Source organism: Gadus chalcogrammus, chromosome 5, assembly GCF_026213295.1.
Source record: "Gadus chalcogrammus isolate NIFS_2021 chromosome 5, NIFS_Gcha_1.0, whole genome shotgun sequence".
Lineage (NCBI taxonomy): Eukaryota > Metazoa > Chordata > Actinopteri > Gadiformes > Gadidae > Gadus > Gadus chalcogrammus.
Window position 1 is genome coordinate 23,393,811 of NC_079416.1, and position 18,578 is coordinate 23,412,388.

At 48.4% G+C, this 18,578-nt stretch overlaps 1 protein-coding gene across 1 annotated transcript; it reads left to right on the top strand.

The window, feature by feature from the left end:
- The first annotated feature begins 1,542 nt into the window (after positions 1-1,542).
- LOC130382261 (synaptosomal-associated protein 23-like) lies at positions 1,543-18,341 on the top strand. The gene is made up of 7 exons (XM_056589898.1): positions 1,543-1,684; positions 8,022-8,063; positions 9,134-9,182; positions 10,113-10,230; positions 12,591-12,758; positions 13,055-13,199; positions 14,249-18,341. Exons 1-7 carry the CDS (start codon positions 1,628-1,630, stop codon positions 14,309-14,311), a joined length of 642 nt encoding a protein of 213 aa, XP_056445873.1. The 5' UTR covers positions 1,543-1,627; the 3' UTR covers positions 14,312-18,341.
- Positions 18,342-18,578: the final 237 nt, after the last annotated feature.

The following is an 18,578-nucleotide window of genomic DNA, read 5'->3' on the forward strand; positions in this document are numbered from 1 at the left end:
TCACACTCACACCTGGTGGTCTAACAAATGCTGGGCTGGGAGAGTTGCCCACCCTGGTAGGGTGGACAACTAAACTCTAAAAACGACTGAACTCTAAAAATCAAGTTTGGACCCTGGTTAAAGAACAAATGCTTTGGTGACATATTATACCACCAGGTGTGAGTGTGATTAGCCGTTACAAGCTATTTTTGAAAATCTCTACTTCTACATTTACATTTAGGGCCTTTAGCAGACGCTTTTATCCAAAGCGGCTTACAATAAGTACATTTGTCATATGAAGTAAAACAATATATCGCTGTCGGTACAGTAAAGAAGTTCATAGAACCAAGTGCTAACAATCGCTAGGCTAACGCATTCCCTGTGTACAGCAGTGATGGCAGCTACTGCAGTTGCTCCACAACTAAGTACTATGAATAAGTGCGTACAATAAGTTCTTCAGACATCACAAGCGTGTCCACCTAGTGTGTGCAGGATGGATCAGTCTAACATCCTACCCCGTTTCTCATCTCTCCGTCATACGTCATCACTCACACCTGGTGGTTTAATAGGTCCCCTTGCTTTAACTAATAACGACTCGGGTTTCCACAGTAAACCGAGATCGTAAGACGGGTCTTCACCACGTCTGTATCCGATTGGACGTGAGTGGAGGTAAAGTGTGATCCCTGGTCATCGTCCACGGCAACGCCTTCCAGGCTGGTTTCCGTCTGCACCCTTTAGTGCCAACGACAGTTTCAGGCAGCTCAGTCTGTTGTGGATGTCGTGAGTTGATCTTTGACATCTCACATTGTCTGTTTTCCTCTCTCTGCCCATCCCTCCATCCCACGCCCCCTCCTCTCTCTCTGTGCCTCTGTCCATTAACCACAACATTAAAAGGGCTTTGTTGCTACGTAAGGGGTGTTCACATGGTCATAGCACATGAAATGAGATGCAAAGCAGGATTTAAAAATGAGTACACAACAGTGAAAATATGAACGGTGAAAATACTCAACTTAGACAGTCTATCGCTCTCTCTCTCCCTCTCTCCCTCGCTCTCTCTCTCCCTCTCTCCCTCCCCCGAAAGAAATCAACTTAGGCTTACTGTATATATTTCTCTCTCTGCCTCACTCTGCATATATGTGCAATAAAATCGAAAGCGCCGTATTTGCAGTGAAAGGTACTCCACTAACACTGTGTGCGTGTGTGTGTGTGTGTGTGTGCGCGTGCGTGTGTGTGTGAGATACAAATCTAAAGCGTACACAGTGAATCTTAATCAACTAAGACTATCTTTCTGACTGTCTCTCCATATCAGTATGATAAAAATCGAAATCTGTGTGTATACATTGAAAAGTACTCCACTAAAACCATGCCTCTCTCTGTCTCTTTCTTTGTCTCTCTGTGATTATGTCTGTCTCTCTCTATCTCTCTCTCTGTCTCTTTCTTTGTCTCTCTCTGTGATTCTGTCTCTGTCTCTCTCTGTCTCTGTCTGTCTCTCACTCTCTGTCCATCTCTTTCTTTGTCTATCTCTGTGTGTCTGTCTCTGTCTCTCTCTCTTGGTCCCAGGCCTCAGCGCCTTGAGCTCAGAGCCCCAGGAGGAGGAGGAGGAGGAGGAGGAGGAGGACCAGCCAGCTACAGACGAGAAGACAGCAACATGGCGGACATGTCTGTGGAGCAGATCGCCATGAGGGCCGACGAGCTGACTGATGAGGTACGCACACGCACACGCAGACACACACAAGGAACACACACACAGACATCACTGTTACACAGTCTATGTTAAGTCACTTTAACCTATGTTGTCTTCAGTTTATGTGTGTTACAATCACACCAGAGCTGTCCTGCCCACTCGTTTATTAGCAGTTGTTTCCTGGTGTAGAACAGCGGGATACACTTCCAGAAGGCGGTTTTAATGGTCTATCCGTTGGGAACATTCGTAATATGAGGCGTATCTGGTTTAATTGCGTTTTAGTTATGCTATTGTTTCGGCCTGGGCACTTTGTAATTGGCCTATTGTGTAGAAGTATTGACCAAACGATGGCTCTGTCGCAGGGAATGGCTCTGAAGCTCGGGATGGCAACATCTCTTTCCAGAGGGCTTTACTGAATTGAATCGAAGGGCCACACATTGAACAATTCAATTGAAGCACGAAACGCATGGCGCCGAACTATGTTATATTACATGAATTGGGGGGACATGATGGATTGCTTTTCAATAGGCTAGTGTTGCATCGCGGTTGCCAAGGTTACCGGTGTCTGATGCGCCACCGGTGGGATATCATTCACACCGTCCCCACTGTCATTTTGCTAATTGTATTATTAAGCCTGGCTCTGTTTGTCGAATCAAAACGTGTTTTAATAGTAATATTTATTAAATGTTAGGTTTCCATGGTGGCTCTCCCCCCACTCAGTGGCTGCCATGGAAACCAGAGGTTGCTCTGAGTGCGGGGGGGGGGGGGGGGGGGGGGGGGTGGGGGGGGGGGGGTGGGGGTGTTGGGGGGGTGGTTGTGTAAGGGTTTGAGAGGGGGTTCTGGTCTTACTGGTATCACTGCGGTGACTTCAGAAGAACGTCCACTGGTGTGGAAATGTGTTAAAGCGCTTCTGACTGGTTTAGGCGCTCCAGGGGCCCTTTCGTGAACCGCCCGCACAGTGGTCCGGTCGTGACCCGTGGCCCGTTCGGACCCGTGGCCGTTTCGGGGGACCCGGGGGCGGGTCGGGGCCCAAGGGCCGGTCCGCCCTATGCTGCCAGTCCGTGTCTGCTCTATAGAGAGCAGCGCGCCTTCGCTTGGACGCCCGCCTCCTCTCTAGGCAGACACACCCAGACACAGGGGACCCTACCGGTGACTCTCCCGCCTCCTCTTCAATGCCCTGCTACACACCTAGACACACAGGCCTCTACCTGTGATCCCCTCCTCTTATATCCCTCCGTCAAATCACTGCTATCCAGAGTGTTAATTAGTGACCGGCTGATATTATCTAACGGCCGATATTTTTTTTACGTGTATCGGTACCGGCCGATTGTTTAATGTTCTGGGCCAGGGGAGGCCAAGAATATACACGAGTATATTGCTCGTTCCCAGAGAGACTCGCTGAGCAAATTAAAATTGTGCTCTCGTGAGAACTCTGGATTTCCAGGGTATTATCGGCGCAAGAAAATCGGTATTGGCGAATTGGTTATCGGCTAAGGCTGATAAAAAAAAACGGTATCGGCCCTAAAAAATCGTTATCGGTCGATCCCTAGTGTCAATATATCTTTTGAATATAATATCTTTCTAATAAAAACAAACAAACCAAGACTTCCGAACTCCATCAACTATCTGAGCGGTGTGATGATCTGATTCCATCAGCTCTTTGAACCGCGACGCTCACGCTTTTAATTTGTACTACCCTATTATATGTCCTGACATGTTTTTATTGTGGGTGAAATGACTTGAAAACCTTCAACCATATTTTGTGTTGCTTTATGGGATGCGTACACGTTTGCACCCCAACCCCACACTCATACTAACAGGCAAAGGACCGGGATGTTTCTCATCATCCAGAAACATTGCATAAGCTGTGGAAACGTTGCATCGGTCCGGTGAGGCATGTCTGAAGTTGTTTACGTTGAGCGGTGTTCGTTTTAGATCTACTCCTTTAGTGATGAGGATCTACTCTAGTCCTAAACGTGAGGTTAATTCCAACAGGACGGAACAGGGTAGAATGTATCCCCCCCCCCCCACACACTTCTCTTCCACTGTGTGCAGAGGTTGTTCATTTATTAAAAAACTTGTACCGCCCTTGGAAATGTCTTTACATTCAAATTGTGAAATATGAATGTAAAGTGGCAACGATTTTGTTTGTGCCGACGTATACCGTTGATCTTGGTGGACGTGCATCGATCTGTTATCCAACGCTGTGTCGAAGCGGGCAGGTCTAAGATGGATGGATTATCGGAGAGAGGCTGAAGAGAATGATCCAAAGCGATGTGTGTGCCGGTCTGCGGCTCTACGGCCTATTATTATTATTAGCAGTGCGCTAGTGCACTCGCTGCCTGATTTAGCCCTGATCGGACCTAAGTCCCCCTCCAGTGGCTTCAGTACCATCCTGATAATGGTTTAATCAGTCCTTTAGGCTGTTACGTCACCACATCACTGGTTCTAGACCATGAAACAAATGAGCTCCTTTCTCTTCTCTTTGCGGAGAGATTTGTCTATATGACCTTCCCTTTTTTTAGTAAGCGTGAGATGAATGTGCTAATCCCGTGTGTCTTCCTCTCCGTGTTCGTCTTCTTTCTGCTTTCTTAACTAATTCTCGCTCATTTCGCAGACTAATTTCCGCTTTTCTTAATCCTCCTACGGGAAGGAAATGAAGGATGTCTCTTACTGATGTCGTTTGAATTATCTCTTTCTGTCTGCCTCTCTCTCTCTCTCTGCCTCTGTGACACACAATCTTTTAACATAACTTCTTTCTCCCTCCCCCCCATCCTCTCTCAATGGCTGTCAGTCTCTCTCTACCTGGCCTCTCTCTCTCTACCTGGCCGTCTCTCTCTACCTGGCCGTCTCTCTCTACCTGGCCGTCTCTCTCTACCTGTCAGTCTCTCTCTACCTGGCCGTCTCTCTCTACCTGGCCTCTCTCTCTCTCCCCCCATCCTCTCTCAATGGCTGTCAGTCTCTCTCTACCTGGCCTCTCTCTCTCCCCCCCCCATCCTCTCTCAATGGCTGTCAGTCTCTCTCTACCTGGCCTCTCTCTCTCCCCCCCATCCTCTCTCAATGGCTGTCAGTCTCTCTCTACCTGGCCGTCTCTCTCTACCTGTCAGTCTCTCTCTACCTGGCCGTCTCTCTCTACCTGTCAGTCTCTCTCTACCTGGCCTCTCTCTCTACCTGGCCTCTCTCTCTACCTGGCCGTCTCTCTCTACCTGGCCTCTCTCTCTACCTGGCCTCTCTCTCTACCTGTCAGTCTCTCTCTAACCTGGCCGTCTCTCTCTCTCTACCTGTCAGTCTCTCTCTACCTGGCCGTCTCTCTCTACCTGGCCCTCTCTCTCTACCTGTCAGTCTCTCTCTACCTGGCCGTCTCTCTCTACCTGGCCGTCTCTCTCTCTTCCTCTGACACATGCAATGTTTTAACCTGCTCCATCTTCCGGCCCCCCCTCTCCCCCTCTGCCTCCCCATCTCCCCCCTGCCTCCCCCTCTCCCCCCTCTCCCCCTCTCCCCCCTGCCTCCCTCTCTCCCCCCTCTCCCCCCTGCCTCCCCCTCTCCCCCCCTCTCCCCCTGCCCCCCCTCTCTCCCCCTCTCCCCCCTCTCCCCCTGCCCCCCCTCTCTCCCCTGCCCCCCCCTCTCCCCCTGCCTCCCCCCTCTCCCCCCTCTCCCCCCCTCTCCCCCTGCCTCCCCCCTCTCCCCCCCTCCCTCTCTCTCTGAGTCTGTGTGTCTCTGTGTCTGTTTCCTCCTCCTGCCGTCCTGGGGATCTTCCATCTCCACGCTGATTGTACCGGGGACAGTCGGCGGGGCTCCCAGCGAACGCCTCACAGCTCTCTGTCGTCGGGTAACGCCGTGGATGGTATTATGGGATGTCGGCCAAACGCCTTCACATCAGGGCTGTTGTTTGCACGGCTCGACGTCTGCGAGACCCTCTCAGAGCAGCGGATGCGTGTCACTGCGCGGCCCGTGAAACATGACGTGTGCATTCCGCGGACAGAGAGCTGCCTTGTTCTCCGTGCGGTGAGGCTGCTGCGGCGGTCCGCCCTCCGCCCGCCAGCTCCGCCCGGCGCCGCGGCAACGCGCCCCCGGCGTTATGCTGAGAGGCCCGACCGTCCCAGGGAGGCACTTCCTTTTGATATGTTTCCCGCCCCGCACAGTTCCTCACTCATTAATTTCTTTGGATATATATATATTTGGCCCGCCTCAATCTTCCAGGGACACGATCGGCTGGAAGAGCACTGCTGGGCTTAATTAGAGCGCGGCGAGGGGCGGGCGCAGACGTGATCTAACGCCGATCGGGCGCTGCCACGCGGCGGCTAAGCCCCTCCGAAGCCTGGTTAGCCCCCCCCCCCCTCCCTGTCTGCCCGCGCAGGTTCATATATTGAGAGTAAACACATATCGGGGAGAAACCCTGGCGCCACGGAGCTCTTGTTAGCGCTTCATTAGCGGCGCTGACGGGTGGCGTGTTGGCCCAGGCTCCGGGTACTCGCCCGGTGTCTCTCGCTCGCTCGCTCGCTCTCTCTCTCGCTCTCTCTCTCGCTGTCGCCTTTCTTTCCTCTTTGCACCCGTTTTATCTCCCTCCCCCTCCTCCTCCTCTTCCCCCTCCTCTTCCCCCTCCTCCTCCTCCTCCTCCTCCTCCTCCTCCTCCTCCCCTTCCTCCTCCTCCTCCTCCCCTTCCTCCTCCTCCTCCTCCCCCTCCTCCTCTTCCTCTTCCTCTTCCTCCTCCTCCTCTCCCGAATGCAGCCGGCTATTATTAGAAGACAAAAAGTCTTCCTCAGTCAGCTCATCCGACCGCATTCCTTTGCCCCATTGTTGTCCACACCTGTGTGTGTGTGTGTGTGTGTGTGTGTGTGTGTGTGTGTGTGTGTGTGTGTGTGTGTGTGTGTGTGTGTGTGTGTGCGTGTGCGTGCGTGCGTGCGCGTGTATTATGGTAGGTTGAAGGGTATGAGTATGGCTTCTGGTATGTGTGAGTCTGGTGACTCTCTGCACACCGTGTGTGTGTGTGTGGACACCTACCCTCCTGCAGTGCACGTGCCTGTGTCCATGCATGCGGCTGCCCGTCCTTGTGTCACCGCAGGCGGGGTAAAGATCATTGTCGTTGTGTTGTGTGTCAGACGGTGTCGTCGTCACCTGATAAGAGAAGCTGCTACACAATGGAACCCGACGGAACGCCATGACACGCCTGGTGTCACATGACCCGGGCTGGGGGGGAGACGGAGGGAGAGAGGGAGGGACGGACGGAGAGAGAGGGAGAGGGAGGGAGAGAGAGAGAGGGGGAGAGAGAGGGAGAGGGAGAGAGGGAGAGAGAGAGAAAGAGAAAAAAGGGGGGTAAAAAACCAACAAGGAAGATTTAGCTGACATTCTGGGTGGATGTCTGCGGCGTATTGATTCGGTGTACTGTGTGTAGTAAGAGCAGTCTGAGGGGATATCAGATGCAGAACGACAGCGAGGTTTTCATAACAACCGAAGCGCAGAAGCCGCGGGCCATGCAGATAGATGTGTTCATTCTGAAAAGTACAGATGAATATCGCCTGAGTAAGGTCTCGGCCTCGCTTGCTGTCGGCACCACTGCTCACTGCGCAGAATACTGACAGCTTCTGTTACATTTCAATGTTGCTTTATCGGCCGCTCTTTGGGTTTTTTTGACTACTGGTTGTTTTTTCTGGTTTTCAATACATTTGTAACTGTCCCTCTGTTCATGTTAATATTTGAGCCAATCACTCACTCCCACGCTCACTCATATATCACATCATATATATATATTAGTGCTGTCAGTTAAACGCGTTAACGGCGGCGTTAACGCAAACCAATTTTAACGGCGTTAATTTTTTTGTTGCGCGATTAACGCAATTGTATTTATTTAAAAAAAAAAATAAAAAAAAAATCTTTGGCTCAAAACAAAGAAGCAGTAGCCTGACTGCTATGTTCAAGGCAGTATGTTTGTATGTTCATCGTTTAATTGCACTATAGGCTTTTTTTTTGTAACGTCCTGTTTTGATCAGTACATGCCAATGTTGTTATCAATAAAAAAACATTTGCACAAGGCAAGCCGATGCACTTCTCCATGTTGATAAGAGCATTAATATGAGAAAAATTAATGGGACAAAGAAACCAAGGGATATTTAGCATATAATAAAAAATTGCGATTAATCGTGAGTTAACTATGACATTAATGCCATTAATCGCGATTAAATATTTTAATCGCTTGACAGCACTAATATATATATATATATATATATATATATATATTTGGATCTATATAGATATAGATATGAGTGAGTGTGTGAGATCTAGATCTATACATACTGTATATATATTGGATTCGGGGTTCCTCCATGTTAACTTGTGACTGTGCCCCCCCCCCCCCCCCCAGTCTCTGGAGAGCACACGGAGGATGCGGATGATGGCGGAGGAGGTGAGACCTTTGACCCTCGACCCTGATTCCCTGACACGCATGACACACTGTTACACACGGGGAGGGTTTAGGCTGACGGACACTCGCACACACCTTCGACCTCGTGAAATGTTTGATGTAGTATTCCTCTATCTTAATATCTTTGATGCATAACCACGGCTATGTTCCTTGGTGCCGGCAGGGCCGACACTCGGAATGCTTGCGGTGTTTTATCCCACTTTGGATGAAGAACACGTCCAAATGGCTTTCATTTATTTACTCCATAATAACCTTGATTTATAAAGCGGATAACCACACACCAGACAGCACGTTACCCAAGATAATTATGCAAATAAAACCCAATTAAACACTAACGGGCACCGTAAAAGCAAGCTGACGATTTGAAAACGGAAAGGGAATGATCAATTAAAATCCTTTCTATAGTATCATGACGTTCCTGTGTACTCTTTGATTCGTTCATTCCTAGCATGGGTGGCCCCCATGGGGAAGGTCAAAGCCCTGGCAGTCTTAATAACGTCATGCTCTACAAACAGAGCACCACAGGAACACAGGGCCATGCGTCTGTGTGCCCGTGGTCCTCACACAAACCCCCGGGTAGAGAGGGCAGCAGAGGGAGTGTATCTGATGGCCGCATGGAACTCAAAACCAAGAACAAACGACCAAAGCACACATTGACTGCTCCCAGCAGAGGTCAGCGGGTGCCTTTGTTCTTCATCCTCCGGGTGGCGGGGTCATGATTCTCGTCGTCTTTGTTGAATAAAGCTATTCGCCGTTTCACTGCGGATTTAAAAGTCGAACGTATTTATAAAAAGTTTGGAACGTTCTTGTGAATAGAATTCGTCATTCTGGACCCTGAAATTCTTGCTTGGAGACAAGGATCTACTAGGTAATGGAAATGAAATATGCAATAGAAATCTAAAAATGTATCAACAGACGCAATCAAAGATCCAAGCTGATTGTATAGTGTGGAATAGAGGAATGAATGAGCGGCCCAGTGCCCAGTGTCATCCTCCATCTCCCCATCTCTGCTGATGTCTGACGGGGAGTGTGTTGTTCTCTGATGTTCCCAGACCAGGGAGACCGGTGGGAAAACCATGGTGATGTTGGACGAGCAGGGAGGTAGGACTTCCAATGTCCTTCGTGACTATCGTTCCTCACACTGTCTCTATTCTCCTCACTCTGTCTCTATTCTCCTCACTCTCTCTATTCTCCTCTCTCTATTCTCCTCACTCTGTCTCTATTCTCCTCACTCTGTCTCTATTCTCCTCACTCTGTCTCTATTCTCTCCTCTCTGTCTCTATTCTCCTCACTCTGTCTCTATTCTCCTCACTCTGTCTCTATTCTACTCACTCTGACTCTATTCTCCTCACTCTGTCTCTATTCTCCTCACTCTGTCTCTATTCTCCTCACTCTCTCTATTCTCCTCACTCTGTCTCTATTCTCCTCACTCTCTCTATTCTCCTCACTCTCTCTATTCTACTCTGTCTCTATTCTCCTCACTCTGTCTCTGTTCTCCTCTCTCTGTCTCCGTTCTCCTCACTCTGTCTCTATTCTCCTCACTGTCTCTATTCTCCTCACTCTGTCTCTATTCTCCTCACTCTCTCTATTCTCCTCACTCTCTCTATTCTACTCTGTCTCTATTCTCCTCACTCTGTCTCTGTTCTCCTCTCTCTGTCTCCGTTCTCCTCACTCTGTCTCTATTCTCCTCACTGTCTCTATTCTCCTCACTCCCTCTATTCTCCTCACTCTCTCTATTCTCCTCACTCTGTCTCTATTCTCCTCTCCGTCTCTATTCTCCTCTCTCTGTACCTGTTCTCTTCTCTCTTTCTCTATTCTCTCCTCTCTGTACCTGTTCTCTTCTCTCTGTCTCTGTTCTCCTCTCTCTGTCTCTATTCTCCTCACTCTCTCTAATCTACTCTGTCTCTATTCTCCTCTGTGTTCTCTTCTACTACATTGTCTTCATTTGATCTCCACTGTCCTCACCTGACCTAATAGTGTCCCACCTCTCTCGTGTGTGTGTGCGTGCGTGCGTGTGTGTGTGTGTTGCAGAACAACTGAAGCGTGCAGAGGAGGGCATGGACCAGATCAACCAGGACATGCGGCAGGCGGAGAAGAACCTGAAGGACCTCTCCAAGTGCTGCGGCCTCTGTGTGTGCCCGTGTGACAGGTAGGTCCTCCAGAGTAGACCAGCGTGCACAGGCTCAACGCGGGGGACGTTCTGGTCCTCCAGAGTAGACCACAGTACACAGGCTCAACGCGGGGGACGTTCTGGTCCTCAAAGTAGACCACCGTGCACAGGCTCACAGCCGGGGACGTTCTGGTTCTCAAAGTAGACCAGCAGATCACAGCCGGGGACGTTCCTGTCCCCGAGAAACGACGCATTTAGATTAACCTCAGCGCCAGACGAGTTGATGTGGAGACGAGGGGGCCTGTGTGCCATCCCCCCCTAGACACACACACACACACACACACACACACACACACACACACACACACACACACACACACACACACACACACACACACACACACACACACACACACACACACACACACACACACACACACACACACACACACACACACGCACACACACGCGATGTGACCTTGAGAAGGGTCCCATCCCAGCCCTGTCACCCTGGGACACGGTTTACCTCAGTCCTGGTACAGGGAGGCCGATGGGGTCATAATGTTTACCAGCTGCTAGATTTACAGGGATGTAAGTCCTGTCTGTGTCCTTCAGGCTTAAAATAAATCCTGTCGTCCCCCCCACCCCCCCCCCCTCCCATCTATTGGAGCTCCATCATCTAGAAAGGACGGTTGAAGACAGTATATCAGAATATTTTGTAAGACGTTTTATTCGCTTGACTCACCACTATGGTGCACTTCATCCCATGCAGTGTATTGTGGGCTTTAACTTGGTGGTTATATGTACATAGTATATTTGTGTCTTCAGTCTGAAAATTTCTGATCCTATTCGGTTGGCTTCACTATTCTGACATTTCTCTGTCCTATTTTCACTAGACCGCCATTCTGTTTTATTCAAACGTTCATTACTTTAAGATGCTGCCAGCCAGAAAGGAATTCAGAAGAAGCCTTTTTATCTATCGTACAGTGGACTGCTTGAAGTCAAAACCACACACCGAATACTAATGAAATAGTGACTCATTCTTACCAGACAGTTTTAGAATCTTCTGAAAATGTGATTTAAAATGTGCCAAAGCGCGGCTGGCTCTGAGGTTGGCAGTGTGCGGTCTGATGTGTTTAAACGCCGCCCTTAACATAACCCTCTTCCTGAAACGCTGGCACATGGAGGAGAGGCTTCTATGATGACTACAAAAGGTAAACGGATCCCCTCGGCGTCTCCGCCGTACTAATCCCCTCCCAGAGTCGCTGAGCACCGTGTCCTGTCCCCGGGCGTGGCTCAAGGCGCTCGCTGCTCCAGGATTGGCCCAAGCGCGTGCCAGACGAGCGGGTGGCGCGTGTTTGAGCCAATCCCACGGCGAGCCGTCGTGTAACCTGTGTCCTGACTAGGGGTGGGAATCACAGAGCGAACGATCCGATACGAGATACGTGGCCCGACATACCGATAATATCGCCGTACAGCGATTCTGCAATAACCAATACATTGTTAGACAATCCTACTACAATATCACGATAATTGTCTAACGATGAATATAAAATAACCGTGAAAAGGTTAAGTGCTGGATTTCGGTCTTTATTCACGGTCCAAACTGAATTTTTCAGTGGCTCGTCTTTGGCGAGTTAACTTCCGTTCCTGTGATGCCTTCAGTCATCTGTTGAACTCCTCCTCGAGGAGCTGGGAAATCATTTTAGAGTGCCTTCTTTTATTAATTAAAGTATAGATATTTGGAGCGTTATTTCCTGTCTAACTTCATAAATAAAGCATAAAACTGCCTCTGAAATGATGAAAGAAATATATATGTATATTTGGCGCCAGTGTATAGATTCTCGTATCGCTAGGAAAAGGATGACGATATATCACTATCGACATTTTGTCCCACCCCTAGTCCTGACTCGTGCTTAGTGACTCTTGGATCTGTGTATTTAGTTATTAGTTAGTAGTAGCTCTAATACTAGCTGTAGTGGCCTGATGATGATGATGATGATGAAGCACTGTTCCACAACCGTCTCCCTCCCCCCCTCACCAGACACATGGACACACTCCCGTCTGTGTGTTAATTAAGCAATTAGCCACGAGAGGCCGCGGCTCACAGTGATTAATTACAGCTTGGGGCCGTCGTGAGGCACACTGCCTAACGACGTTTACTGTAGAACAGACCAACTCGTGAGGTGAAACGAACACATCACGTACCATCAGCAGCATTCCTCCGCCGAAGAATATAGTTCCTCAAAACAAGCAAAAGGGTTGCCAAGCAACGCGAGCTAGCATACTTTGTTGTTGGCGGCGCACTGATGCAATGACCGAGTCGTTGTGCGCCCCCAGGTGTGTGTTTGGGGGGAGGACCCGTTTGATAATGTGCAGTGTGCCCCTCCCGCCACCAGGGTGACGTCCATCGAGAACGACTCGCGCTACAAGCGCACCTGGGGCATCGGCGGCGAGGGCGGCGGCGGCGGGCGCGGCAGCGTGGTCTCCCGGCAACCGTCCGGCGTCCGCAACGGCGGGGCGGCCCAGACGCAGGCCCCCCCGCCGTCGGGCCCCTACGTGAAGAGGTGGGGCCCCCACACACACACACACACACACACACACACACACACACACACACACACACACACACACACACACACACACACACACACACACACACACACACACACACACACACACACACTTTTACTAACAACCGCAAAATGCAGATCAAAGGGGATACCAAAGCATTTCTTGACGTGTGTGTGTGTGTGTGTGTGTGTGTGTGTGTGTGTGTGTGTGTGTGTGTGTGTGTGTGTGTGTGTGTGTGTGTGTGTGTGTGTGTGTGTGTGTGTGTGTGTGTGTGTGTGTGTGTGTGCAGGATCACCAACGACGCCCGTGAGGACGAGATGGAGGAGAATCTGGGGGCGGTGGGCGACATCATCGGCAACCTGAAGACCATGGCCATGGACATGGGAGGAGAGCTGGACAAGCAGAACAAACAGATCGACCGGCTCACCGACAAGGTCTCTCTCGTTTGGCCCCTCCCTCCCTCCCTCCCTCCCTCCCTCCCTCCCTCCTCCTTCCTCTCTCGTTTCGCTCTTCATTTGGTTCCCCTTTTATTATTCACTTCCTGTTTTTGCTCCTTTCCATCTCTCGTTCTTTGTCTTTCTTCCTCGTATTCTTTCTCTCTTTCTTTCTTCTCTTATCTTTTGCTTTGAGAGAGAAAGAGAGAGGAAGTTAATGTACGTTCTTATTGTCTGTAGTACTTAGTTGTGTAGTGTCTTATCCTAACTATCTTTACATCCTTACTGCACCCAAAGCAATATATTGTTGTCTCTTCTTCTGACTAATGGACTCATTGTAAGTCTCTTTGGATGAGCGTCCGCTAAACACCCTTATGTAACGGTCATGTACAGGCCTTGTGTGGCTGTCTCGCTCTGTGCCCGTCTGATCGTATCCCTCACTGTGGTAGAGGTTGGGGTGTGGATAGAGAGGGTGAACCCAGGGCACCGTTCTGCCGAGGTCTCTAGGAGAACATCGTTATAAAGCAGGACCGCCCTCACCTGAGGAATCATCCCCTTGATCCAAATCGTGATCCCTCCCACCGATACAGTTGGTGTTGAAGGATTCCCGTTGACCAGCCACGCTCGTATTCGGTCCCAACATGAATCCCGTGCTGTTTAACGTCATTATGATGAATTGAATGAGGAAGACTTTGAATAAACATGGTTTGTACAAAGTCGTCCTCATTCAGTTCATCATCATCATCTATTCAGGACACAGATCCCTCTCAGACCTGTGATCTCGTTCCGCTCCTCCTTTGGCCAACTGTAGTTTATTTATTTGACTGTTCCGGGGTTTCTACCCCCGGTTCCTCCAGTCGATGATAGATGGGTCTCTTTGATCCTAAGCCCCGGTCGGTGGCTTCAGACCCGGGCCCCATGAGCAGCTAGAGGCCGGCCATGTCACTGTCCGCCGGACCCCTCGGCCCCCCCCCCCACCCAGCTGGAAGCGGATCTGTTGTGCGCGTGACGCGTGTTGATTTGTGTGACGTGTGTTTCCCCTCCTGTAGGCGGAGGTGACCAAAAGTCGTGTGGACGAAGCGAACCAGAGAGCCAACAAGCTCCTCAGCTAGACGGACCGGATCGCACCAGCTCTACAAACCCCCCCCCCCCCCCCCCCCCCCCCCCCACACACACACACTCTCTCTCTCACACACACACACAAGCACACACAGGCCTACACACGCACGCATTTGGGAAACCTGATCTGATCAGGTAAAAGTTAGGTAAGGTGTGTGTATCAAACCCGCCCAGGGTCAGTGCCGCCCCTTTAAAGAGAGGTTTCCATTCTCCCTCAGCGTGCCTTAAAGCTAATCTGCAGTCCGGGTGGTTTTCTAATATTTGTATCTTCCACACCAACCGCGCCTCACGCTCAGCCTCACGGGCGACAGTAGGGGCAGACGGTTGAATGTTCTCCCACCTCTCTCTCTCTCTCCCCCCCCCCCCCCCCCCTCTGATCACCCTCTCATCCTCCGACGTGTTGACGTTGTTGTTCATGCCAAGCGGAGGCCGTACTCAACGAGTCCCCTCCCGGTGTGAGTTCACGGTGTGTCTTAATGGTGTGGGTGAGCGTCTGTATACTGCCCCCTGTTGATCCCCGGGTCACATGACGCCCCCCCCCTGTGTGTCACTAACGTGGCTGCGTCCTGTGCTTTAGTCCTGACCCCATGTGCTTTATTTAACTGATCGAATGCAGCTGAAATGACCTGAAAATAAAGTTGGACTTTCTTTTTTCGTGGCACACTTTTCCCTCACCCCGCATCGTCATTTACGCCGTTTTGTAATCCCCTAACATGCCCGTCAAGTGTTTTTTAAATGCTGCACTTTGCAGCGGCGTGAATGCACCCATCAACCCTCGGTTACAGGGACACGAATCTCCTCTATATATTGTAGATCTATGAAAGCGTTTGGGGGTTTTGGTCGTATGCGAGAGCTCTGTGATCCACACGAGGCTCAGTACCTCCTCTGGAGAGCTTTACTTCACAACACTGAACACGGGGATCCTGCCAGCAGTGGCCTTGCTGAAGGCGAGTATCAAACTAGATGCTTCTCTTTGGCTCCAAGGGCAGCTAAGGTCAATGCTGTACTTTAAATTCTCTGCCAGGTCTGTCATGAAGCTGTTTATTTTGTTTTCCCCAATAGGATGCTGATGTACATACTCTACCAGGGGCTGTGTATCTAGCCTGCAAATAAACCTATTTATCAAATGCACCTCTTTAAAATGGTTGACACTTTGTGTAATGACCATATGCCCATGGCTCGAATGCTTACTAGAAACTCTGGTGTAAAAATGTAGTTTACCCGATTGAATTAGGTTAACTACTTTCGGTAGAATGATGTGATTTATTTCTGTTGCCCTAATCATTTGAACGATGTAGCTGCCTCTGTTTCTGTTCTAGGTTCATCTTTGGCAGTCGTAGGCTATATAGCAATATCAATATATTTTAAAGCCCAACCCTTTTAATTTAAGAAAAATAGCAGAAGTCTGGGTAAAGTAGCGCTATAAACTGGGGAGATGGAGGGAAAAGATGTGTTGCGATGTCTCACCGAATCTCCTTCCCTTTCGCTGTGTTTTCTAAGCAGCCACTTTATATGCGGAGCTGGAGCAAAATGTTAATATCTGCTGATGGAAAGTTCTCGAGACCGCACAAGCACTCGGACATTACAGCCTGTGGCAAAACAAACCGATAAATAAATCACGGAAATGTTTTAGGCGTAAATGTACCTGTTCCTGTTTGTTTGTTCTCTGCTGGGCTTTTAGGATCCGGGCGTCTAATGAGCAGCGACAATAGTTATTTCTGGTCCGCGCGTTTGTTGCGGGGTATAACCCTCTTTGCTTTGTTGAGGGCAGAACAACATTAAATGCTTGTGAAGAATACAAAGTCTTGTTCTGTGCTGGATATTTCCTGGGGTTACAGACCTCTGCTTCATTTGTCAGTTTTGATCTAACTAGACCAGCCTGGGGACTAGGTTGTACGTGATGTTAAAACATCAACAGATCTACTTATTTTGGGCGCCTTTTTTTATACGTTACCTGGGGCAACTAATCTGAAACGTAGCAGCAAGAGTGCCTTTTATTGTACGTGCATCCGTCTGTCAGCCTCTCTATCTGTCCACAGTTTGGTTGTTTATAAATAAAAAAGGAAATCTGAATTTCAATTTGTCAGAACTTTAATTAATACAGTGCTTGTGTTTCAACACTTAAAGGTGGTTTGTACAGCATCATATATTAGATTGTCTCTCATGGTTGCATAATGATCGACAAACGACGATCCTGATGTGCTAGAAGCTGATATTTAACGGTTTCTTCATATTATATAATCTCCGTCATTATTTGAGTGAAGGCCATTTTCAAACAATTTTTTTTAACCACGCATAGGCAGAAAATAAAATCAAGTTTTTAATAAATAGAAATAAAATACTGTAAATTACTTTTTTTGTAAATGTTTGTCCATCCTGGCAGTTTGACCACATTCATTCATTAGTGCCAACAGATTTACTCTGCTTAATTTGATGTTAAGTCAAAGAATTCATCACATTTGGTTCTGATTTGGTCAACAGATATTCATGATCTGAATGGTCTCCTTAATTATTTTATCTTTGAAATGTCACAGAACGCCACTTTATTTATTTTTATCGTAATCCGAAAAACCCTATTGTTATTCATTGTCTTATTCTTATTCTTCATTTTAATCAGCCCTATTTTTGCACCGTATCTTCTACAGTATTCAAGGTATTGACGACAAAACAATTAAAATGGTCTGGTTCATCAGGTGTGTTATATATTTTGGGGTGCTTTACGGAAATATGCTTTTTTTGGTGGTTCAGCAAATCCCAGTAATCCATTGGAAACCAGCAGCTAAATCCGTTTATTTTGGGAGAAAACAGGGGTTAGAGGTCACTTTATTTGGCACACACAAAGTTTGCAACCAGCCAAGGTCACTTTTTTACTTTCCAAGTCAATTCATACGGGCTGCTGTTAGGCTTGACCTCCGAACCTTCTGCTTAATAGCAAGGAGAGTTTACCCACAAGTCAACTGGGTTTTGGCCTGTTGTCTTGAGAACAGTTTCTAGCTTTAAGCTGCATAAGCGAAAGCTAAGGACCCCCATTTAAAAATAATCTTTTAATAAACTTTTTATTTGGTAAAATTGTTCAGTGATTTTGTTCCTCATTTTGAATTATCTCAAAATGTGTTAAGGTGGAACTTTTGTAAAACAATTCTGCAAGAATTCTCAGCTACGTTGGTTGGCCCAAGACTTGATGGTTTGGGTTGGTAGCTGGGAGTGAAGCAACCTGTATTTGTAATAGTTTTCTACAGGTCTCATTTGGCATGGCAGGACCCATAAGGTATGTCTGGACAATTCCTTCTCCACCTTGAAAATGTTGAAAAATATCCACTTAATGAAGACATAAATGTGTTTTTGAGCTGATTGCTAACGATCAACCATCTTGAAAGGAACTCTTTAAAAGTCCCATATTATACCACCAGGTGTGAGTGTAATTAGCTGTTAGAAAATCTGCCTCTTCTGACATCACAAGTGGGCGTGTCCACCTAGACGTATGACGGATAGATGAGCAAAGTTTCCTACAGTCCACTGGGTAGGCTGGAAGACCGATCTATCCATCAAACATCTAGGTGGACATGCAGGAAGAGGCAGATTTTCCCAACGGCTTGTAATGGATAGTCCCACTAGCACCTGGTGGTATAATATGGGACCTTTATAGCAGCGTCTCCCGATAAACATGCATGTCGGTAGAGTAAGGCGGGCCGGCCACGCCCCCGAGGGGAAGCAATGATACCAATCAGGAACGGCCTTTCAGAAAATTAAATGGCCTCAGCCAAACAAACATACTGCACCTTTAAGATTATTCTCAATTCGATTAGTAAAGAAAGGTTAATCAATAGAAAAGTAATAGTCAAAATGGACGTCTTCTTGCGTTAACATCACAAAAGAATAGAGACTTAAGTGGGCCTTGTAATATTTTAAAATTTATTCGCTCAAAATGTAGGTGACATTTCATGTCTACATTTTGGATATTTTACATAGAGAGTAGAAAATGCAGATAAAAACCACTAAACTATAGGGCCAGGGAGTAGCGAGGACATGAATGAAGGCAGTGGGGGTGGGGGGGGGGGGTGAGGGGTCAGTGTCTGATAGCTAAACCCAGTCCCAGCCCATGGAAGCTCTTATCCCCAAACTGTAGAATGATGTTACTGCCCTTACTGTTGGCTTACTATGGCTTGCTTATATGTTTGAATAAGGGGCCAGTGACATCACTTGGCAGTCAATTGTACAAATCAGAAAATAATCCCCTGCAATGACCTATGATTCACCAGA